This window comes from Manis pentadactyla, chromosome 13 (assembly GCF_030020395.1).
Source record: "Manis pentadactyla isolate mManPen7 chromosome 13, mManPen7.hap1, whole genome shotgun sequence".
Classification (NCBI taxonomy): domain Eukaryota; kingdom Metazoa; phylum Chordata; class Mammalia; order Pholidota; family Manidae; genus Manis; species Manis pentadactyla.
In genome coordinates, this window is record NC_080031.1 from 106,604,089 (window position 1) to 106,627,405 (window position 23,317).

Consider the following 23,317-nt stretch of genomic DNA (forward strand, 5'->3'; position numbering starts at 1 on the left):
GGGTACCTTTCTGTTGCCATAACGAGATACAGTTACTTTGTTCAAAGATAATGCAGCTCCAACCAAGCAAATACTCTCTGCCTCCCGCTTTTAACTGCCTGCCAGTTGTTGGGGGGTCACCACGTCCACGCCCTCACTCAGGATGATCGGTGATTGTCAAGTTGGTGGAGTGGAGAATGGCAGTTCTGGACACTTCTGAGCTCAAAGAGAGAGTAAGTCGATCCTTGAGGTTTTTAAGCTGTAAATCCAGTGTCCTCAGAGAAATCTGGTTGTCAGCGTTCAAATGGAGACTTTCTTCATTGCCCGGCTCATAAAGACTTTGACAGTAGGTGGCTGCTAAGACATTTCTTAGGCGCTACCTACTGTAAATGACAATGTGCTAGGAAATCAGCGTGAAGGGAAATAACTTCAAAGTTTTTCCTCCTAAGCCATCCATATTCTGTAAAACTTAGGGGATGATACCTCATTGCCTGGTTCCTCCACTTAGGAAGTATTCATCATGCACCTGCTACCACTGGGTGGTTCTAGGAGGTGCGAATGCAGTGACAGACAGAGTGGCTCCAGCACCTGCCTTCACGGGGTCATGTGCTTACCAGTGTTCTGGGTGAGCGCCCACCATCACGCTGCCTCAGGTTTTGGCAAGAAAAGTAATGCTCTGGACCAGTGCCAAGGCGACCCATCTGGTACCAGTGACAAAACCAGCAACGATAATGACCCACTGATTGAGTTCTTACTCTCAGCTAAAAATACTCAGTAAGCACCTTTGAGATGGCTTATTTCGCCTGGTCCTCGTAATAACCTTAGAGGAGATCATCTGAATGGTCAAAATTTATAGAGAAGGAAATTGAAACTCGACAGGTTAACTAAATTAACTAATTAGTTAAGTAACTTTAATTCACTTCAAGTTCATAGCTAATCGGTAGTAGAGACACAGCCCGCACCCAGTTTCATGCTCATAACCGCCATATGGTATCGCTTGTCACATCCAGGATGACTGATGGGATCGTGTTGGCAAGGTGGGAGACGAATGTCATTTTTACACCTTATTGGCACGAAGGAGATTTGGTGTAACAGCTTTAGAGGCCTAGTTTACAATATCTATTAAAAATTGAAAAACTCACATGTTCTTCGTCCCAGCAGTTCCACTTTTATAAAGTTAGAGCCTGCAAACGTTCACACAAAGCTGGCTAAGGATGTCTGTGGTCGTGTTGTAGGTTAATAGCAGATAATTAAGCCATCTTCAAAAGTCCATCAAGAGGCTAAATATTTTATGGTATATTTAGACAATGAAATACAAAGGAGCTGTTCAAAATAATTAGATATAGATCTGTTGGTGATGGTGTGAATGGGCAGAGACAATCTAATTACGTGGAAAGGGTTTATGATCCGTATCCCGGTAGGGTAAACCAGCGTGTTATCTGTTGCTGCCAAAAGGGAATGTATATATGCAGAAAAAAAAATCTCTTAAAGAATACACAAGAATTTGTGGACATGATTGCTGTCTAGGAATGAAACCACAAATTTGGAATGGGAAGGCACCTTGATTTCCTTTGATAATTGTACTTTTTTAGCATTTGTAATTTTTAGTTTTCAGCGAGCCAGTCATTCTACTTCTGGCTTATAGCATCTCGTCTTCAAAGCCACCTGTGAGTCAAGTTTAATTAGCTCCATTCGATAGATAGAGACATTGTGATTTGGAAAGATTAACATATAATGTCACACAGCTGGTATCCTGGTTCCCTCATCAAAGGAAGATTTACATAAACATCGAGAAGTGCGCATCTCAGTTGCACATATGTTCATATTCGGTACTAAGACTAGAATGTTTTTTAAGGAAAAAAAAAGTTTTCCAAATATTTTTACCTCAAAAGTGAGGGGAGGGAGCTGGCTTCCTTCTTTACCTTGTAGAATGTTGTTCTCCCAAATTCTAGGGGTCAAGGTGGTATTACGAACTCTAAAAAGCGTTTCCCCTTTTCCTTCCCTCAACGCTGCTTATTGCACAGCACGAGGAGTGTGGGAGGCGGTAAGACAAGTCAGACTAAGGGATTGACAGCATCAGCACCGAGTTCCTCCATCAGCACGTGTATGTTCAGGGAAAGACCTGGGAAAAGCTGACCTGGCTCATGTGGTCATGAGAGGAGAGAGGAAGAAATCACGCCTTGCTTGCCCTGATTCTTCCTCTGGGATGGGCACACGTCCGTGTGCCGTGAGAGCAGCTTAAGGTGGTGTTTCCTGGGAGCCCTGAATCGCACTGTTCCCCAGGAGGTAACAATGGTACTAGTTGGGGTAGTACCATTCCATATTCTAAGCACTTTAGATATATTAACTCATGTCACCTTTTTATAAACCCTATGAGGCATATACTGTTTTCATCCCAATTCTATGGATGAAGAAACAGAGCAGAGAAGTAAACTGCCAAGATCATGCACCTGTTAATAGTAGGAACTGGGGTTTGAACCCAGGTAGTGCCCCCAGAGACAGTGGTCTCCAACTCAGGGGCTGGCAAACTTTTCTGTAAAGGGCCAACTAGTCAGTGTTATAGGCTCTTCTATGGTCATGATTGCATTTTTTTTTTCCTTTTTAACACTCTTAAAAATGTGAAAACCAATCTTAGCTCAAAGGTGGTTCAAAACAGGCTGCAGGCCCATTTTGGCCTGTGAACCACACATCATCTGCTGGTTGATACTACAAATGTGGATCGAAGGGTTAAGTACACAGTGGGCATGTTATTCCATGATCCCCTTAGTCAAATCCTATATGTTTGTAATACAATTGGATTTCTGTTGGCAAAATATTCCATGATTCTGACTGTATCTCTTTCTCTTGGTATGTCTGACCTTTTATAAGGTCTCATTGCCTCTTCCATCAGTCATACTCCTAATTCATGAGGCTGTTATTGGACATTTAAGAAGAGACTGTGAGGATGGAGAAAGAGCCACTCTTCCAGTCACTTTTACACTGTCCCTGGCTTTCTTCCCAGGTGGTATTACTGTAGGTAGATGTGACTTTAGGCCATACAGAACTGGACTGGGGGCTGCTCTTTCTTTGACTGACTAAAAATAAAGGCATAAATAAGATGCATTATCTCTAAAACTTTAGGCTTGTTACTTTCCAGGACCTGACTTGCCATTAATTAAGGAAGTTCTGCCAGAAAAATTTTACCAGCAACCTGGAATCTGATTCTTCATCATTCTCATTAAAGCTTAAAATGGCTTATAAAGAGACATGGTTCACGATGGATGACTATCAAAACAGAACTTCATGCTTTCTAGGTACCCACTAAATGCCTGGATATTAAAGATGTCATCACGGCATTCTAGGCTAGGCTGCTAGTAGAGAAATCACTGAGTTACTGCATTTGCTCAAGATAAAATCTTGGACTTGCAAATAAATCCCTGTCATTTTACCCCCAACATTTGCACAGTACGTAATATATGATCATCCTCATGAAACAAGCATGAAGAAATTATTGCTCTCATTATGTCAGTTTGAAACTTAAGAGAAAATTCATAGATGCATTCAAGTTATTTTGACCACAGCCATAGTAAAAAAAAAAAAAAAGTAACAAAATTATGTCTTGATCCAGCATAAATGTATCTACACACATATAAAAATGGCCATTCTACTCTTACTACATTTGAGACATCTCTGATATTGTCCAATCTATTCTATTCTATTTAAATTGTAATGCTTCTCATTATAACTAAATTTATGTCCTACTCAGTAATGGGTCTTGAACCAGTTTGAAAACTACTTCCTTAGGAGACCCAAATGTCCACACTGCTCATATTTACAAGAAGCAATTGTTCGGGGTTCTTGTGTACCCCTATAGTTTACTTTGACTTATTTGCTGAGAACCTACCATGTGTAAATCACTCTGTCAGGCTCTTTGAAAACTGCAGAGAGTTTTGCTTGCACCTCCGTGAAGTCAGGAATTTTCCCCTCAGTTGCCAGAGAAACTGGGATAAACAAATTAACATACCTCTGTCCCCACAGAGCTTATGAAGTAGTGCATGAAAGAAACTCAGAATTCAAGAAATTTTGGATGGTAAGGCATTCACTTGACTATGTTAAGTAAACAGTTTTATTAGCACTTTCTGGGCAAAAGGCATTTTCTTCCTTTCTGGGAGGGTCAGTCCATTTTTAGAGGAGAAAATGGAAGCTCAGAGAGTGTCATTTATCACAAATCGCATTGTTATTTTGAGTCTGAATCCAGGGTTATGTGTAATATACATGCTGCCTTATATGACTGAATGATTTTTGGGCTGGAAATAAAGTGATTTGGGGTTCAGATGAAGTGATGATTACGTCATGTTATAAAAATGTTTCTTTCCTTAGAAAGCTTAAAAAGACCTTAAAAGGTCCCCTTACCCATCTCTCTTTCCTTCAGGAGGAGCTAATCTCATTATTCTTGGAAAAAGAGACAACTAGGTTTTTTAAAGAGAAGAGTTGTATCTTCTAGGATTTTTCAGTCTTTTCTGAATAAACTCTTAAGGTCCCATATTTGGAATTTTACTTAGCTAAATCCTTATTTCAAAAATTAGGAAACAAAGTGGAACATTTTCTCAAGCTCATCAGGTCAAGAAGCCAAAGGTCGCCACCTGTCTGGGAGGATCTGTGCATTGTTCTCATCGCCCAACATTTCATGAGCACCGACCCAAGAGACCAGGAGCCCAACACCTACTGCTTCCGACTTCTAGGAGCTGAAGTTTTACAGTGGCAGATGTGAAAGGCCATCCCCACTTGAAAGCATTTCAAAGCACCATTCAGTGGACCTCTACATGCATATTCATGCTAATCAGATATTTGTGCCTTGGGAATCAGCTCATCCTAAATACTTAGGAATATAATAGTGTCCTATTTGGGAAAACTGAAATCATTTATATACAAGAGAGTGGTTGCAGTGAGAAAACAGGGAAAGAAGAGTTGTAAAGTTCCGATCCTTAATACAACCATATACATAGGAGACCAGATTTCTCTGAGATCCTCTGTGGTCACGGATGCTTCTCCTGACCTTGCCAAATACCTGAAGTCCTCTCTCATGCTCTTCGAGCCCCAGGACTTGCTTCCTTAACATTCAGGAGTTTTAATTGCCCACTTACTTTGTGACTATTTCATCCATGCAGGTCTCTCCCTGTATAGAGCCCTCACTAGACTACAAGCTCCATTTTTACTCTGGCATTACTATATCCCCCAGTACTACTCACTGTGATTAATGCAGAAGTGTTCAAGAAATGTTTACTGGCTGCATGAACGGATATGGTAAGGTAATCTTGAATGTTGTTTCAAGTTAGGTACTTCAGTTTAGCCTAATGTTTATTGTTTATTAGCTAATAATAAAGATCATCAGGGCAAGAGGCAGAAGGTTGCTACCTGTCTGGGAAAATCTATACTTTGTTCTATGCTTTTAGATCCCCATGACTCTCTCCTTCATAACATTCAGGAGTTTTAATTGATTTTGAACTGATAGTCACTGACGATATTCTTTTTGTTTTACAGTCAACTTTGACCACTTTGAAATTCTGCGAGCCATCGGGAAAGGCAGTTTTGGGAAGGTGAGAACCGAATTCGTCAGCCTCCACAGGGTTATCTAGCTCAGGGGATAGAGAGCCTAAGAATTTTCACAGTATTGGGTTACTAAGACCACAGGGAGTAGTATTTCAGAGTTGTTTTTACAATGGATTTTTTTATAAATTCTCACTACAGTCTGAGCAGAGCATGTGACATAACGAACATACACTGTTCTCACAATTATCTCGAAGTCAAGTTCATTTACTCTCACTAGACTTTAAGACTCTGTCTATTCTAAAGGAGAGACTAAGATTTCAGAATCATTTTCAAACTGTACCAGGACCTTCAGTAACAATTATCTTTCATGTAAGAGTTAAATCTTTTCCTATGGGAAAGAAGCCACCTGATTTCTGTGTTTTTTTTTTCCCTAGTTATACCATGTTTTTATTTTAAAAAACCTGCCAGGAAGAATGTACCTATCCAGTCTAATTTTTTATAAGAACCTTCTAGATTCAAATCCTGATTATTAGTTTATTAGAGACATCCATTGAGAGAATAGTTCACATTTCATATTGCACTTGCATTTTAAAGTCATCTGCTATTGGCTTTATCATGCACTATATGAATCTCTAAAAGAATTTTTGAAATATGGACATCATCTTTAGTGTTTTTCCAGCCCGTAAAGTTCTCTCTGGTGCTATCATGATGGTTGTAAACAGAAGTTCTTTGCACAGTATTGTTCGGCTTGACAGTTTAGCCATGCCAATTGCTGTTACTCAAAGTAGAATAAGGGTGTATTTGCTACTGCAAGATTCCAGACAAGGAGGCAGCTATTTTCTTCAAAATGCTGTCTAAAATAACCCAGAAAGCAAAAACAGGCAAACAAATTTGAGAGAGAAGGGAGTCAGGAATTGGCCTGGTACAGGGTAGCAAAATGGATTTGTTTACTCTGAAATCAGAGCTAAGCAGCAATTTTAATATCAGAGAACCTAACAGGTGATAAGGTTTTCAAGCCATGCTGGAGAACAGGCCTCACTCTGTCTTCACTGCTATGATCTGTCATCAGCTCAACCACTCCCTCACTCTGGTTTGCACCATTAGGTCTGCATTGTACAGAAGAATGACACCAAGAAGATGTATGCGATGAAGTACATGAATAAGCAAAAGTGTGTGGAGCGCAACGAAGTGAGGAATGTCTTCAAGGAACTCCAGATCATGCAGGGTCTGGAGCATCCCTTCCTGGTCAATTTGTGGTAAGTGGTTTTACGGGACCTCTGAATGGAGACCCACCGCCGTCACCCCAGGTACTGTTACATAAATCCACTTTGATTTCTAGATGTGCGTTTGCAAAATCCTCATTAGGAGCTTCAAGGGCTTTTGTTCTTGGTTTCTTTGGCTTTATAATGAAATTTTTGTCACCAATAAATACTGCTTGGTTCAGTTATCATAACTCCCCTTGTTTTGGAGGTCAGTATTTTTTTTTAAACATTGTAATTAAATAAGGACTGACAAAGAATGAGTTCAGGTTGCTCACTCAGATATTCTTCCCGTTCAGCTGCAGAGTGGGACTTTGGGTGAAAAGTATGGCATCTCTGGCTAACGTGAGGTCAGTCTTTAGACTGAACAAAGCACTTTGTACTTAAAATGGCTGGCAATAAAACTGGTTTCCTTGCAACGTGCTTCCTGAGCAGCCACATATATCCCTGAGACTTGGAAAAAGTAGGTGCTGCCTTTCTCACCAAGTAGGTTTTAACAGAGCTGGTGCTAACTTCTACCAGTGGCAAGACATTAAATGACTGTGATATGCTCTCAAAGCTATTCTCATGATCCCAGGCTTAGAAAATGGCAAAGGAGCTTGCATTACCTACCACTTCCTGTTCTTCTCTTGTGTATGGAGGCCTTTCTGTGGCTCTCTTCTATCTTAATGCATCCATTATGTTAAGAGCCAGTCCTTAAAGTTAATTCAGTATGACTGTTATTTAAATATGCACGCCAAGCAGTTCTTACTTAGCAAAGGCAAAAAAAAAGTCTTTATTCAAAGAATACTAATGGAAAAATAATTGAAATGTCACTGGGTGTTTAGGGACATTCCTCCGGAGCAATCAGCACAGAAAACCTGTCTCCTCACATCTTTAATTAATACAGTGCACTTAACATACAATTTGCTCAAAGACGCTGTGCTGTGGTTGAAAAGAAGATGGCTCTGTGCGACTTGGAAACAGGACTATTATAGTTTATGCACTACTCAGAATCTAATGTGGCTCAGGCTCAGTGTATTTAATCAGTATTTTAGAGTGGCCTATTCATAGTGCTGCCATGTGAAGAGTTAAATGGATGCAGCTCTTTCTTCTCCACCCTTAGCAAGCAAATTGCCTTTTCTCCCTCTTTCTCCACCCTGAGAGTGGCAAGACAGTCTCCCTTTGTTCAAAGTCACGTTTTCCTTCTCTCAAAGTTCAACCAACCACTTTTCTCTTTGTAAGGCCAGGAACCCTTCAGAAGGACATACTTAGCATTTTGCCTTTTTATGCTTGTCTCCCATCCCCAGACAGGCAAAGTTAATTTCATTCTAGTCCCACTTTTTTATAACATGGGTGTTGTGAGACTCAAAGCTGGCCAGCATTTACAGATTTGGCTATTTGCTAACTCGATGTCATCCCAGACAGCATTCTGCTCTCCACGCCTGCTGACTTGCTGATAACATGACATATATCCTATTCTTCCCTTCTTCTCGTTTCTTACACTGCATCTCACACACCAGAACATTGGGCACCATTAATATTGATAGAGAAGAGAGAAGAAATCTCCCCCTGACCCTTAATTCTAGCACCACCTTTAGAATTGGAAATTGAGAAGGGGCCTTCCTAAAAAGTACAGCACAAAACCCTTTCATCTTTCAAACCTTAGGATAAAAATCTTCAGAAAGCAAATTCATTCCTGTGTCAGTAAATGCAGCATAGTAAAGGGAAGTGACTCTTTCCACAACTGTTGAACACCTTGCAACGCTTCTGGAGGCATGATTGTGAGTATTCTTTGTCATTCCTAAGTCACGTTGTTATAAGAAGGTTAATGTGTGTACCTTGGGCTGTTTTTATGAATGACATGAGATAAAGAGTTCTGCGCAGTGCCCAGCACATAGTGAGCAGTTCACAAATGGGTCCTTCCCTGCTCCACGAAGGTGTAACATTCTGAACGTGCCCATCACTGATGGGCCAGGGACGCCCTCAAGAAAAGTTTGAATGGTGCTTGGCCCAGGTGCATCACGGGAAGCTGTGTGTGTGGCGGGAGGGGCGCTTCAACTCTCTCTCTCTAAGGCTGATGGTTTTGTTTTCCACCCTCATTCTGCAAATCAAAGAAAAAAATCAAAGATCCCTCAATGTATTATATGCGATTCAATCACGATTTTGGTGTCTTGGGTTTAACTACACTTACCTTTAAATCCCCAAATTCTCCAGAGCTGATTTTCTTAAGAAGCACTGTATGATTAATAAAATGACAGCAGTGCTTCTTTAACTCCTTTGTATCCTTTGTGTTGTCTATTTTATTGACAGGCTACATAGGCCTCTCAATATTATTGTCAGTAATCTTCCTCATAAATGCTCAAAATGCTCCTAACCTCTGGGGATGTGTTCAGAAACTTCTGGTTTTCAGACTGTGGGAAAACACAAATTGTTTCTCTTTTAAACAAGTTTTACACCAATGTTAAGAAGTTGGTATGCTTGTGTATGTGTGTATATGTGTAGATACATACACATGATATTTGAAAACTTTTCTGTTCATTGTAATCAACTGAAAAACAGAAAATCACATAGAAGAATTAAAATTATCCAGTAATCCTATCACCTCCAAGCACCACTTCTAACATGTTGGTGTGTCATTTCCAGTAAAATGGGTGTAGTTGATTTTTTGGTTTTGATCAGGCATTAGCACCATTCATTCCTTCATTCCTGTGCATATTTACCCAGCATTAGATTTGAATTTCAGATAAATAACCAATAATTTTTAGTATATGTCCCAAGTATTGTGTGAACCATTTTAACTGAAAAGTATTCATTATCTGCATTTCTAATTTAAGTGGGCATCTTGTATTTTTGCTTGCTAAATCCGGCAACCTTAACTGTACGGGAGAACTGGACCCTGGGGACTCAGTGTCAGCAGGTGTGGGCAGGGCCCTGATCTGCCAGACATCGTTTCCATTAACTGTGAGTGGCTGAAGGGACGAAGTAGAAGAGGGAAAGTGTGTGTGTGTGTGTGTGTGTGTGTGTGTGTGTGTGTGTGTGTGTGTGTTCAGGTGGGACAGCAATGTTGAGAGTGAAAAACACATTCTGATTTAAAATCAACCTTCCCAGCCTACCTAGACCTGCCCCACTCAGGAACACAGTCCTCAGACGTAGGCTGTGTTGTGAAGTGAAGGGTGCTTGATGGGCTGGCGTCCTGGAAAAGCAAATTCAATTTCCTAAAGGCTGCGCTGCCAACAAAGCCCAGGCAACCCACTGCCTGCAAACAAACGGCCGGGTCCTGCCTGCAGGGCCGGGTCCCCAGGTGGCTTTTGTTAATTGAGATTAAGCCTGCGGCTGCACGCGGCTCCCCAGACCTCTGCCCCCTCCTTACTGCGTCTCCTGTTCCTGGGAACAGAAACGGTCCGCTTGTGGTTTCAGGAAATCAGGAGACGAGATGGTCTGTTTTAAGTGGAGAGGACCCCCTGGGTGCGAGTGTGAAGAGCGGCCCTGTCGGATGGCTGAACACACGCCGAATAAACAGGTTCTCTGGAAGCCGCCTTCACCATCTGCGACTCACAGAATCATGGGTCATGAGACCCCAGGGTGGGCTTCGGAGCCCCAGCAGCCGTGATGATGGCTTCCCTGGCAGTGGAGTTTTACGTATTGGCTCATTTATTCATCCTAACAGTTTAGGCTGAGAGGGATTCTTATTCCCATTTTACACCTGAATAAACTGAAGCTCAGAGGGTTGAATAATTTTTTAGGGCTACACACAGCAGGGAACTGGCAGAGCCAGGGCTCAGACCCAGGAATCCCGACCTCAAAGCCCTTCCCTTCCTGCTGCTGTACACATACCTTCCCCCGCTGGGACTTTGTGAGACTCCTGACAAAATATGGAGGGAAAGGGTATTTGCTTATTGTCGTTCATACATGACACATCTTGTCATTTCACAAGCATGCAAACTCCATCAAGCAGGTGTGTTTGTGTGTTTTGTTCACTGCCTTATTCCCAGCACCTGCTCAGTGAGGGCTCAGTAACTATTTGTGGAATGAGTGAACTAGTGGTGGGACCAGGCTTCTAGATCCTGTTTTTTTACTCTTTTCCAGCATACCACTGCCACTTCTTGCACACAAGCACCCCCCCATATAATCATGTCTGCTCCAGGTTCCCTTCAGGCCCTGAGGTCAGGGGGCCTCGAGCTTGAATCCCTGCCCCACCACTTGGTCACTATATTTGAAGTGAACAAATATCATGTATTTCACTTAGCTTCTTCATCCATAATTGGGAGTAACAGCAAAAACTATAACAGAAGGTAGTGCTATGAATATATACAGCACACTACACATAGTAGATGTTTAATAATGATGACTTTAAGCAAAGAACTCAGTGAGGCCCCTTCCAGATACGGAGCATCCCCTCAGCCCCCATAACCAGCGAAGATTCTTACATGAACAAGTACACCGGGGCTTGGGCTGGCCTGACATTATGAAGTCTTATTCTAATTGTTTTTTAATTTAAATAATTTTTTGAACATAAAATACATATTTTTTATGTAGTCCCACTCATTAATTTTTGCTTTTGCTTCCCTTGCCTAGGAAGACATATGCAGAAAAAATTCCTAAGGTTGATGTTCAAGAGTGTACCGCCTAGCTTTTCTTCTAGGAGTTTTATGGCTTTAGGTCTTACATTTGGATCTTTAACCACTTTGAGTTTATCTTTGTGTAGCGTGAACAGTGGCCCAGGTTCATCCTTCTGCTCATAGCTGTCCAATTTTCCCGACACTCTTGATTGAAGAGACTCTCTTCTCCCCATTGTACATTCTTGCCTCCCTTGTTATAGATCAAATGACCATATTCTGTGCAGCAAAGGAAACCACCAACAAAATGGAAAGGTATGGGGGAATATATTTGCAAATGATAAATCTGATAGGAAACTAATATCTAAAATATATAAAGAACTCATACAATTTAACACCAAAGCAAATAATCTGATTGAAAAATGGTCAGAGGACATGAATAGACATTTTTCCAAAGAAGACATATAGATGGCCAACAGGCATGTGAGAAGATGCTCAACATCACTAATCATCAGGGAAATGCAAATCAAAACCACAATGAGATTCCACCTCACACCAGTCAGAACAGCTAGCATGAACAAGACACGTAACAAGTGCTGGTGAGAACGCGGAGGAAAGACAGCCCTCGTAGGCTGCTGGCAGAAATGTAAACAGGTCCAGACACTATGGAAAGCAGTATGGAAGTTTCTCAGAAAACGAAAAATAGAAATACCCTATGACCCAGCAATTCCGTTTGTGGGAATCTACCTGAAGAAAGCGAAATCACTCATCCGAAAAGATATATTCACTCCCATGTTAACTGCCGCATTATTTACAACAGCCAAAACGTGGAGACAACCTAGCCACTGACAGATGAATGGATAAGGAAGATGTGGAACATACACACAGTGGGGGGGGTATACTATTCAGCCATAAAAAAAGAAACCTTGCCATTTGCAACATGGATGGACCTGGAGGGTATTATGATCAGTGAAATAAATCAGTCAGAGAAAGGAATACAATAGGGTCTCACTTATATGTGGAATCAGAAAAACAAGTGAACAAACAAGACAGACTCCGACACGGGGTGGATAGTGGTGATGGGTCGGGGGTCGGGGGAGCTTGAAATAGGTGAAGGGGATAAAGTGGTACAAATTTCAAATTATAAAATAAGTTAGACACAGGCATGGAAGTATAGATTAGGGAATGTAGCTCATAATGTGACATCTTTGATGACAGATGGTAACTACACTTCTGGTAAGCATTCAGTAATATATATAATTGAATCACTAAATTCATCTGAAACCAATATAATTGCATATGAACTACATTTCGGTAAAAAAAACATTTAGAAAACAAAATAGAATATTTTTGTATAAAACGGAGAAATACAGAAAGTTCTAATGAAAATAATAAACACCCACATTTCATCACCTAGAAACAACCGCTCTATTAGTTCCCTGTTGCTGTTGTAACAAATACGTAGTGGCCTAAAACAACACAAATTGGAGTCCTTGAGGTGAAAGCTATTTTCATAATATATTATTTTTCTTTTGCCCCACATTGTTATTTGCACTTAAAGTTCACAGACAAAACTAATCAGAACAATGATTTACCTATGAGATAGAGAGATTAACTAGACGGTAGCAGGTAGGAAACTTTTGGACTGGTCGAAATGTTATCTTTATGGGGTGTCGTTTATATGAGGGTATGTAGTTCTAAAACTTCGTGAAGTTAATACATTTAATATCTGCACACTTCACTGTAAAGGAATTCTACCTCATTAAAAGAATATGGAGAAAAATTAAAAACGCAAATTTGTATCTTACAGTCCTGCAGGTCAGAGGTGCACGGTCGGTCTCACTGGGCGGAAAGCGGGGCTGGGCACCCCCAGGGGGCTCTGGAGGGGAACGTCCCCCGCCTCTGCCGGGCCCGGGCGGCCTGCACGCCCCGGGTCCTGGGGTCCGGGCGGCCTGCTCCGTCTGCAGGCCAGCCGCGCGGCCGCCCCCGGTCCCGCCCTCGCCCGACTCTCTGCCTCCTCCTCCGCCCTTAGAGGCGCCTCGACCGCATCAGGCCCACCCGGTGGGAAGGGTGCCCCCTCCGTGGGGCCCGGGCCGGCCGCCCAGCCTCTGGCCCCGGGGAGAGGCGCGCATCCGGCGGGCACCTGCCGGCAGGCCCGGAGGAGGCCCAGCTGGGCCCGCCCGCCGCCCGTGCGCCGCGGTCTCCCCGCCCCGGCCCCGCCGGGCCCCCTCCTGCCGCTCGCGACCCCCGCGTTCTGTCCGCCGCGCCCGCTCCCTCCCTCCGCACAGATCGGAACCGCACTCCGGCCACCCGGGCCCTCCTGCCACTGCAGCAGCGGGTCACTGACCCAAGTCCGTCCGTAATACTTCAATGAGCGTCCAGCCCCGTTATTTTAGGAAGATAGGCCATTGAATTAAGGATCCTGGGAAGGGGAGGTTCTCCTGAATTGTCCAGTGTCATCGAAGCTGCCCTTGCACATGACGGCGATGAGCTGGGAGAGGTGGGGAGGGGACGGCAGCCCCCGGGGAGGACTTAACAGGGACAGTGTTACTGTGCGGCCGGCTCATAGTGATCATGCCAAACGTAGTTGTTGACTGACTGACTGACGGACTAATGAACAGGAAACTGAGTCTTTATAATGCAGAAATCCATTTGCTCATTCACTAATCAATACTACAAAGGATTCCTTTACTGCAAAAAAAGAGGAGCTATGAAAAAAAACAAAAAAGAAAATAAAGTTTTAAGCACTATAATCCAGTTCTGTACAAGAGAATGTATACATATATATAATATACACACACACACACATATATGAATATGTATGTATGTATGTACATACATATTCATTGCTTATAACAAAAAAGCATAGAAGAAAATAATCTCCCAAATGTCTGTGGTGATAACTCTTGATGGAAATAATTTCTATATTTTTATTTTTATTTATGCTTTTCTGTATTTATGAAATTGCCTGCAATTAGCATGTACTACCTTTTCAATTGGAATAAAACTCAAATTATTTCAAAATTTTAAAAAACAGGTGCTATTAGAAAATCTAAGCTAAAATGAAATTTGCAGGGATATGGAAGCTTACAGGCTCAGAAGTAAAGCCGAAGAAATAGGTCTCAGGAAGGTGAGAGACAAAGGCAGTTCTGGGAACCTAAGTAGCTTGAACTGATGGACAGGCTCCTAAGATTGTCTCGACTGGAATGAACCAGCTCCAGCCAATGTTCTAACCTTGTGTCCTTCACTCAAGGGTCAGAGTCCTGGGAGAGACTCCAGCTGGCCCTGCTCCTTGGCCAGAAGAAAGAGGAAAACAAGCAATGACCCCTAGACCCCTAGCCTGAGCAGCTTAGCAGATGACTGTGTCATTCCCAAAGGTGGGGAGATCTGAGGAGGAGCGGGTTCAGTGTGAAAATCAAGAGCTCTCTCTTAGCCGTGTTGATTGTGAGCTGCATCTGAGTCATCCAGACACAACGGGTGAATAGGCACTGAGTCTGGAGCTCAGAATAGAAATCCAGGGTCCAAGGAGAAGGCCAACGAAACACAAATGTGGGAATCGTTGGCTTATCGATGCTGCTTAAACCAGGGACTTGAAGGGCACACCTCTGGAGACAAATTGCATAGAAAGAAGAAAAGCGCTGAGGACTAAGGGCCTAGAGCAGGCTAGTAGCTCTTGCAGAGGACGAAGACTCACAAAATTAGACAAGGGAACAGCCCGAAAGCTAGCCAAGAAGCTAGGGGTGAATCAGGAGAAGGCGGCGTCCTGCAATCTGCAAAGGGAAGTATTTTGGGAAGGAAGGAGTGCAAACCATTCCAAGGGCTGCGGAGAGGTAAAAAATCAAGGCCTTGGTAACAGCCAATTCCCAATGGCTGGAACAAAGACCACAGAGAGCGGCCGGATGAGAACACGGGAGGCAAGTTCGCTTTCAGAGGGCGGAGTGCCAAGTGCGTGTGTTGTTTTGAGATTCATCTGTGTCGTCACAAGATGCGATAGTTTATTATCACTTCTCTATCATATTTCATTGTATGAATATCTCATGATTCATTTATACATCTTACTATTGATGGGTATTTGGATTGTTTCCAGTTTGAGACTTGTACTAATAGCACTTGTACTAATTTTGATAAACAAAAGGACACATATTTGGGGTATAAACCCAGGAGTTAAATCTCTGGATCCTACGATTTATGTAGGTTTAGCTGGTAGTTTTCAAAAGAAGTTAGACCAGTTTATACTCACATCAACAATGTATGAGAATTCAAGTTGCCCAAAGACCTCAGCACATTTGGACCTGTCAGTTTCTGTACATATAGGTGCTCCAGTTAACGTGCAGTGGTATATCACTGTGGTTTTGGTTTGGATTTCTCTGGTGACCCTTGAGTTTGGGCAAGTTTTTATATTATGCTTCTCAGCCATTTGGAATCCTCTCTTGAGTAGTGCTTGAGTCTTTGGTCCATCTTCCTATTTGCTCCCCTTTTTTTTTTTCATTGATCCTTAGAAGTTCTGTAGATATTCTGTACACAAGTCCTTGTTTGGATATAAATTATTTCCCCAGCCTGTGACTTATCTTTTCATTCCTTAAAGATGTTTCTTTAACAGTAGAAAAGCTTGAAGTGAAATGTGGTCTAATTTATCCGTCTTTTCCTTAACGGGAAGTGTCTTCTGTGTCCTGTTGAGGAAATCTGTGCCTGTACCTAGGTTAAAATATTCCGTCTTGCTCCCTGGAAGCTTTGCTGTTTTAGTTTTTACATTTACATCTGTAATCCGAGGCCAAGACGGACTTTCTTCCCCATATGGATACCTAATTAACCCAGCACCATTTATTGAAGAGTTTACCCTTTCCTTACTACACCACGGTTACTCATTTATCATTTATTAGTCTAGTCAGCATATATGTGTGGGTCTCTCGACTTGGTTCTATTGATCTACTTGGGTATCTTTACCATTTATCACACTTCCTACTTACTGTAGCTTAACATTGGCAACGAATTCAGTAACATAATTCTTCTTCTTCTGGATGATCTGGATTGTAGTTGGCCCTTTGCTATTCCATATAAATTTAATAGTCAGCTTGTTAATTTGTATTTTAAAGTTGCCGGTACTTATATTGGACTACACTGAATCTGTAGATTAATTCAGGGAAAATTAACATATTTAAAAAATATTGAATCTTCCCATTCATAAATTTATTTTTTAGATATTCATATTTATTTTATATTTTATATTTTATGTATATGTATACATACACACACACACACACATATATATATATATATATTTACAATCGTGTCATTAGTTAATGACAGTTTTAGGTCTTCCTTTCCAATCCTCTTAATCTTTATTTCCATGTCTATTGCTTTTCCCAAGAACAATGTTGAATACAGTGGACATCCTTGTCTGTTGTCCTGATTTCATGGGGAAGGCTTTCAGTATTTCATATGATTCAGGATTTAATATGTTTGCTGTAAGCCCTTTATAGATATCCTTTATGACAATAAAGAAGTTTTCTTTCAATCCTAGTTTGCCAGCAATTTTTATCATGAATGGGTTATAAGTTTTGTGTTTTCTTTTTTATTGAGATCATTTCTATTATATGGTGAAGTAAATTAATTGGTCTGCAAATCTAGATATAAACCTTGATCTTAAAATAAATCCTAGTTGGTCATGTTATGCTATCCTTTGTATACATCTCTAGATACATATATTTTAAAAAATATTTTTATTTGTAAATAGCATTTTATTATATATATTTATACTTGCATACATATTTTAAGATGTGAATAAACAAATTTGGGTGCAGAGAGTAAGAGACAATGGAGAGGAAGGAACAGGTAATATAGGATAGAAATGGGAAGATGTCCAGGGTGAGCTGAGACGGTGAGATGGGCGTGGCTCGGGGCACTTCCTTCACTGTACGAGGAGAGAAGGCAGAGTGTGTAAGTGTGTATTTTTGCAAGCTGGCGAATATGCTGGCGGGCAGATGACGTAGTTCTTATGTCATTGCCTCGTGATACATGAGGTCGTCAATCAAGAATGAGGAGCAGACTTGGTGCAGGGAATGTTGAAGAGAGAAACTGGTAGGTGAAAGGTGAGATTCATAGAGAATCAGAACAGGAATTTCTAAGTACCTGATGGAGACTTGTGGTTATAAAGTGAATTCAATCAGCATAATTTTGTGTTTTTCTCCTTAGATTACATGAAGTAAACGTTTGTTTTTGTTGCTGTTTTAAAGAGTGTATTTGTGTTTAACAGGACTGGAGTTTAATTGGGAGAGGCATCCTTACCCTTACTATGACAAAGTTTGGTGAACTGCAAGGTCCATTTTTAGGCGGTACACTCAAGAAGTAGGTTCTTGGGAGAATGTTAAGGAAATGACACACATGTAAGGGCACAGTTTAATTAAGACAGCTAATATTTTTAAGGATTTATTACTTTTGAAGTGCTATGCTAACATATCACATGCATTGCATTATCTCACATATCTTCAAATACTACTTCTTATCAGATAGAAACAAATATTTTCCCTTTTCTAAAGGTGAGTAACTAAAGATGAGAGGTTTGATTCCTTGCCAAAACCATAAAACCAGAAAATGATGGCACATCTGGAGTCCAAATCTCACCCCACACATTCTCTAAGGCCCTCAGTGTTAACATATTTATTTTGATGTAACTTATATGCATCATTACTTTTCAAGCTCATCTGAGCTTGTGTCCTGCTTTACTTCTATACAGGCAGCAAGATGTTGTTATTATTCCCCTTGGCCTCTTTATTGGCTGTGTTGTTCTCTGGGGTAACCATCTCCAGGGATTCTGAAGAAGATTTTAATGGCCAAATTTCCCCCAAAGGAGCCTTGTAAATAACATCTTCCGAGCCAGTACAGACGAGCTGACAGGTCGCAAAATAGCACTGAAAGCTCTGTACAGAGAAAGGTCAGGACTAGAGGAAAATCAGCTTCTGCCTCAGAACGTCAGGAAAGTCATCTCAACCTGTTATGTGTGATTTAAAAAAAAGAATCCCTCACGATCTTGTTCATTGGGTGAATTTTGCATGTTTGCTCATTTTATTTGAGACTGTAGCTTATGGTTTGAATCAGGCAAGTACGTGCGTTACATTGTCTGAGGCCTTCACAACCCCCTACGGTCAAAATTACGTCCTTCTGCTAGTCTGGCACGGGACCCTGCCCTTTTCCTTCACAGTCCATCTCACATTCCGTATCACATTTTATAGCTCCCTATTTGGGTAAATATTTATTTATCTTTTAGAGACAATTAGCTTTAAAAAGAAGGAAACAATGCTGTTGGTTTCCTCTTTGAGCCTCAGCACCTCAAAGAAGTAAATAAACATGCAATAAATATTTGTAAAATGTCCATTGAAAAAACAACTATTAATTATGGACCAAGCTGATATGCCAGGGGTTGTTGATGGATACAGAGAGGTACACAGCACAAGTTCCTCAAATGGCTTTGTCAAATGAGGAATTCAGGCAAAAAATATTAACGCTTACGATACAATACAAACGATGCAACCATCTAGAGCTCGGTTTGTGGAGTGTTCCGCAGTAGAGAAGTGGCTTAGTGCTGTGGAAATGCAGGTAAGAAAACAGAGAGGGGAACATCTAACTCATTTTTGGCAAGAAGAGGTCAAGAAAGACTAAAGCAGAGGGACGATGAGCTCAGACCCAGAGTCTTAATGTCTCCTGACATGTACATAAAGGTTTCTTCTAGCGAAAAAGGAAGATTTAATGAACATTTATTATAACTATTACATGGTAGTTCTCTCAAAGCCATTCTACCTACTGCCAAAAAGATACGCATTAACTCTAAATGATCCTTGTTTGTGAATTTTAGATATATGGGTGTTTAACCCAGATACACTTTACACAAGATACACAAGAATGAATGAGGTCATGTATGTGTGTTTTGGTGAGGGCATTTAAGGTGTGTTGTTTTCCTTGGGAAACTTTATAAGGCTACTTATGAGATAGAGAAAAAAGCACTTTATAAGTTTCAAGTCTTTTTGCTCCACTGCTAGGTTTTTCTGAAGTTGAAAACCTCTGGAATTTGACAACATGTCCTAGAGAGAGAATGTGGGGAAGTAAGGGCTCATATCACTGGTGGGAATTCAAAATGATACACCCTCTATGGAGATAAATTTGGCTATATACAGCAAAAATCACATACACTTTCTTTTAAACAACCTTTATCTTAGGAAACCCATTTCTAGGAATCTACTTCAAAGTAGTTCCAGCCAGAATATAGAGAAACAAATGCATAAAGTTTCTCACTGTTAAACTATCAGTAATAGTAAGACTAGAAACAACTTGAATGCCCATCAGTAAGGACCAGGTTGAGGAAGCATGTGTCAACTGCAAAGTGCTGCACTACGCAGCTGAGGAAGGGGATGAGGAATATGTCCATTTGCTGTTACGTCTGCCCTCCGGAATATACTGGCCAGCAGGAAAAGCCGTGTGGACTCACACCCATCTACAGACCCTACACCATCCCTATCAAAATCCCAGGTGGCTCCTTTGCAAAAATCGACAAGCTGATCTTAAAATTCATACATAAATTCAAAGGATTTGAAATCCAAGAAATTCAAGGAGCTTGCCAAAACAGTCTTGGGAAAGAAGAACAAAGTGAGGGGGCTCACAGTTTGCAAATTAAAAACTTACTGCAAAGCTATAGTAATCAAGACAGTGTGGTGCTGGCATAAGGATGGACAGGGAACAGAATTGAGAGCCTAACAATAACTCCCACAGTTCAGTCAATTTACTTTTGACCAAGGTGCCAGGACAATGCAATGGGCAATATGTCTTTCCAACAAATGGTGTTGGATGACTATATATCCAAATGCAAAAGAATGAAGTTGGATCCCTGCCTCGCACTGTGTACAACATGGGCTCAAAAAGGGTAACAGACCTCATGTCAAAGCTAAAAATCTTCTAAGAAAAATAGGAGTAGCTCTTTGTGGCCCTGGATTAGGCAATGTTTCTTGAATATTACACCAAAACACAATTAATAAAATCAAACACACACACACACACACACACACACACACATATATAGGACACTTAAAATGATGTAAAAATCTTTGTCCTCCAAAGGTACCATTAAGAAAATGAAAAGACAACCCACAGAATGGGTGAAATTATTTGTAAATCATATATTTGATAAGGGACTTGCATTTGGAATATATAAAGGACTCTTACAACTCAATAATAAGAGAAATAAAGCCAATTTTAAAATGGACAAAATGTCTAAATAGATATTTTTCCAAAGAAGATAAACAAATGGCTAATAAGCACATGAAATGCTAATCAAAGTCACAATGATACTCTACTTCATACCAATTAGAATGGCTAATATTTAAAAAGTGGAAAATAGCAAGTGCTGACAAGGATGCAGAGGGATTGGAACCAGTATGCATTACTGGTGAGAATGTAAAATGATGCAGCCACCGTGGAAAGCAGTTTGTCTGCTCCTCAAAAAGTTAAACATAGAATTTCCATACAATCCAGCAATTCCACTCCAAAGTATATGCTAAAATTATTGAAAGCAGGGACTAAGACAGATATTTGTCTACCAATGTTGACAGCAGCATTATTCACAATAATCAAAAAATGTAAACAACCCCGATGTATATCAACAGATGAATGAATAAGCAAAATATGGCATATGTATACAGTGGAATCTTATTCAGCCTAAAAGGGAATGAAATTCTGATACATGAATGAACCTTGAAAACATTTTGCTACGTGAAATAAGCCAGATACAAAAGGACAAATGTTGTGTGATTCCACTTACATGGGGTGCCTAGAATGGAAAAATCCATAAAGACCGAAAACGGGGTGGGGAGAGGGGGAATAGGGAGTTATTACTTAATGGGTACAGAGTTTCTGTTTGGGATGAAGAATAAGTTCTGGAAATGGATAGAGATGAGGGTTGCACAACATTGTGAATGTATTTAATGCCACTGAATTGCACACTTGAAGTGGTTTAAATGGTAAAGTGGAATGTCGTTAGTGGAATATTCTTTTTTGTCATTAGTCCTGAATATAAACTGCAAGTATCATTTTGAATTTATGACGCATTCATCTTATATTACATTTGTGTGTGCACATATACATTATGCCTAGACCATATATCTCCATCTACATCTGTATCCCTAGTCCACTGAAAAGACCTAGTAACAGTGACAACCCAACTGCAACGAACACGTCTGTCACTCAGGTGGTCTGGGGGGGTGGGGGGGAATGTGCAAGATAGCCAGGAGAAAGTCATAAAGCTATCAAGACCTACTATGATCATGCCAAAATAATAAGTCACTCAGCGTGACTCTGTTCATATTCCTATGCCTACTTGCCAAAGAATGGACGTGGTGAACTTGAAATCCATAGGGGTGATGACCTCAAACCCATGAATTCATTATGATTTTTTTTAAAAAATCTAATTGATCTCCTTGGGAAGATTATAGGAAACCAACAAATCATTTCGGAAAGCAACAAATAAAAAAAGACTTAGCATTTGTTTTGCTCTGCCTATGACCTGTAATTCAAAGTAAAAAACAAATAATTGATGAAAGCCAATTTCTCTTTATAAAAGTCCTTAAGTTAAACTGTAAAGGAGAATGAGAGAAATCAAATATTATAACCCCTAAGGAGTTTTTGGGATCTAGGCATTCAGATGCTTAATGGCTGATATCACCATGAATATACAGACTTATTCACTATATACCTCCTGATTGAAGTACACCGCACTGTCTGTAAAGTAGTCTTGCCCCACAAAAGTCAAACCTGAATCTGAGCAAGACTTGACACTGAACCACCTATTTTCACAAAACAGAGAGTTGTAGAACATGTAGACATGATAGGAATGCAGTGCCTGAAATTCAGACTGTGGAAATGCTATGACAAATATGATTTGCTTTCTTCAACAAAAATATACTAGGAATAAAAAAAGAGTTAGGGAAGGTATAAAATAAAAACGATTTTGAAGGCACATAAACCAAGGACAGAGTATAGACCTTACTTTGAAACCATTTACAGGACCCAAATATTCTATAGTTTTTTTTTTTAAGGAACATACATAGAACAATTAGGAAAATGTGAACATTTGACAAAAACTACTGGTCTAGATAATTTAATTTATATAGATTAGAAGAGAACTCCTTTCCTGATTAGACGTGTATTTTTCCCTGTTTTATTCAAATATATTTGACATATAACACTGTGCAAATTGAAGGTGTACAACACGTGAATTTGATATATTTATATATTGTAATACAATTGCCACTATAACAATAATTAGCACCTCTATCATGTTACATCATGATCCTTTGTTTTTTAGGGATTGGAATCATTAAGTTCTAGCCTCTTAGTAAGTTTGATGCTTATAATACTGTTGTCTATGTTCACTTCACTGTGCACTAGATCTCTAGGGCTTATCTACTTCTCAATGTATGGAGCCAATATATATTAGATATATCAGGGTTGCCTAGAATGAAATATTTTTGTCATATTTATTAGACCTCTTAAATATAAAAATATAAATTAAAAATAAAATGACTTACCATCCTATCATTTAGATAACTGCTTATTGTATTTTCAGAAAAAATGTATGCATATACTGGCATATGTGTGTAATGTGCTTATTTTCCTTTTGTGGTTGTGTGGGTATATCCTTTTTTAATATGTCCTTTTTATGTACACTAAGTATCTCTATACTATAACGCATAGAAGAGTATGAATATTACTTTGTCTTCATAATATAATATCTTAGAAATCCTTTTATATCGTAATGTAGTTCTGCCTCATTTAAAAAATTTTCTATATGATATATAGCACGCATTTACCATAATTTATTCACATGCTCCCCTATTAATGGGTATGCACATTGTTTTTTATTTTATATGATATAATGAGTATCCTTATAAGATGGTATAGTTTAGGTATAGTTTTTCAAGTTTATCTTTAGTAAAAGTTCCTAGTAATGAAATTACAGCGTCGAAAACC

General features: G+C 40.2%; 1 protein-coding gene across 1 annotated transcript in view; it reads left to right on the forward strand.

Annotated features, from left to right (window-relative positions):
- The window catches only part of STK32A (serine/threonine kinase 32A), a 108,095-nt gene that overhangs the window by 26,765 nt on the left and 58,013 nt on the right, over positions 1 to 23,317 (forward strand). Inside the window, exons 3-4 of the mRNA XM_036894647.2 lie at positions 5,500 to 5,555; positions 6,613 to 6,764. Coding sequence (XP_036750542.1) covers positions 5,500 to 5,555; positions 6,613 to 6,764 — 208 coding nt within the window. The remainder of the gene's footprint in view (positions 1 to 5,499; positions 5,556 to 6,612; positions 6,765 to 23,317) is intronic.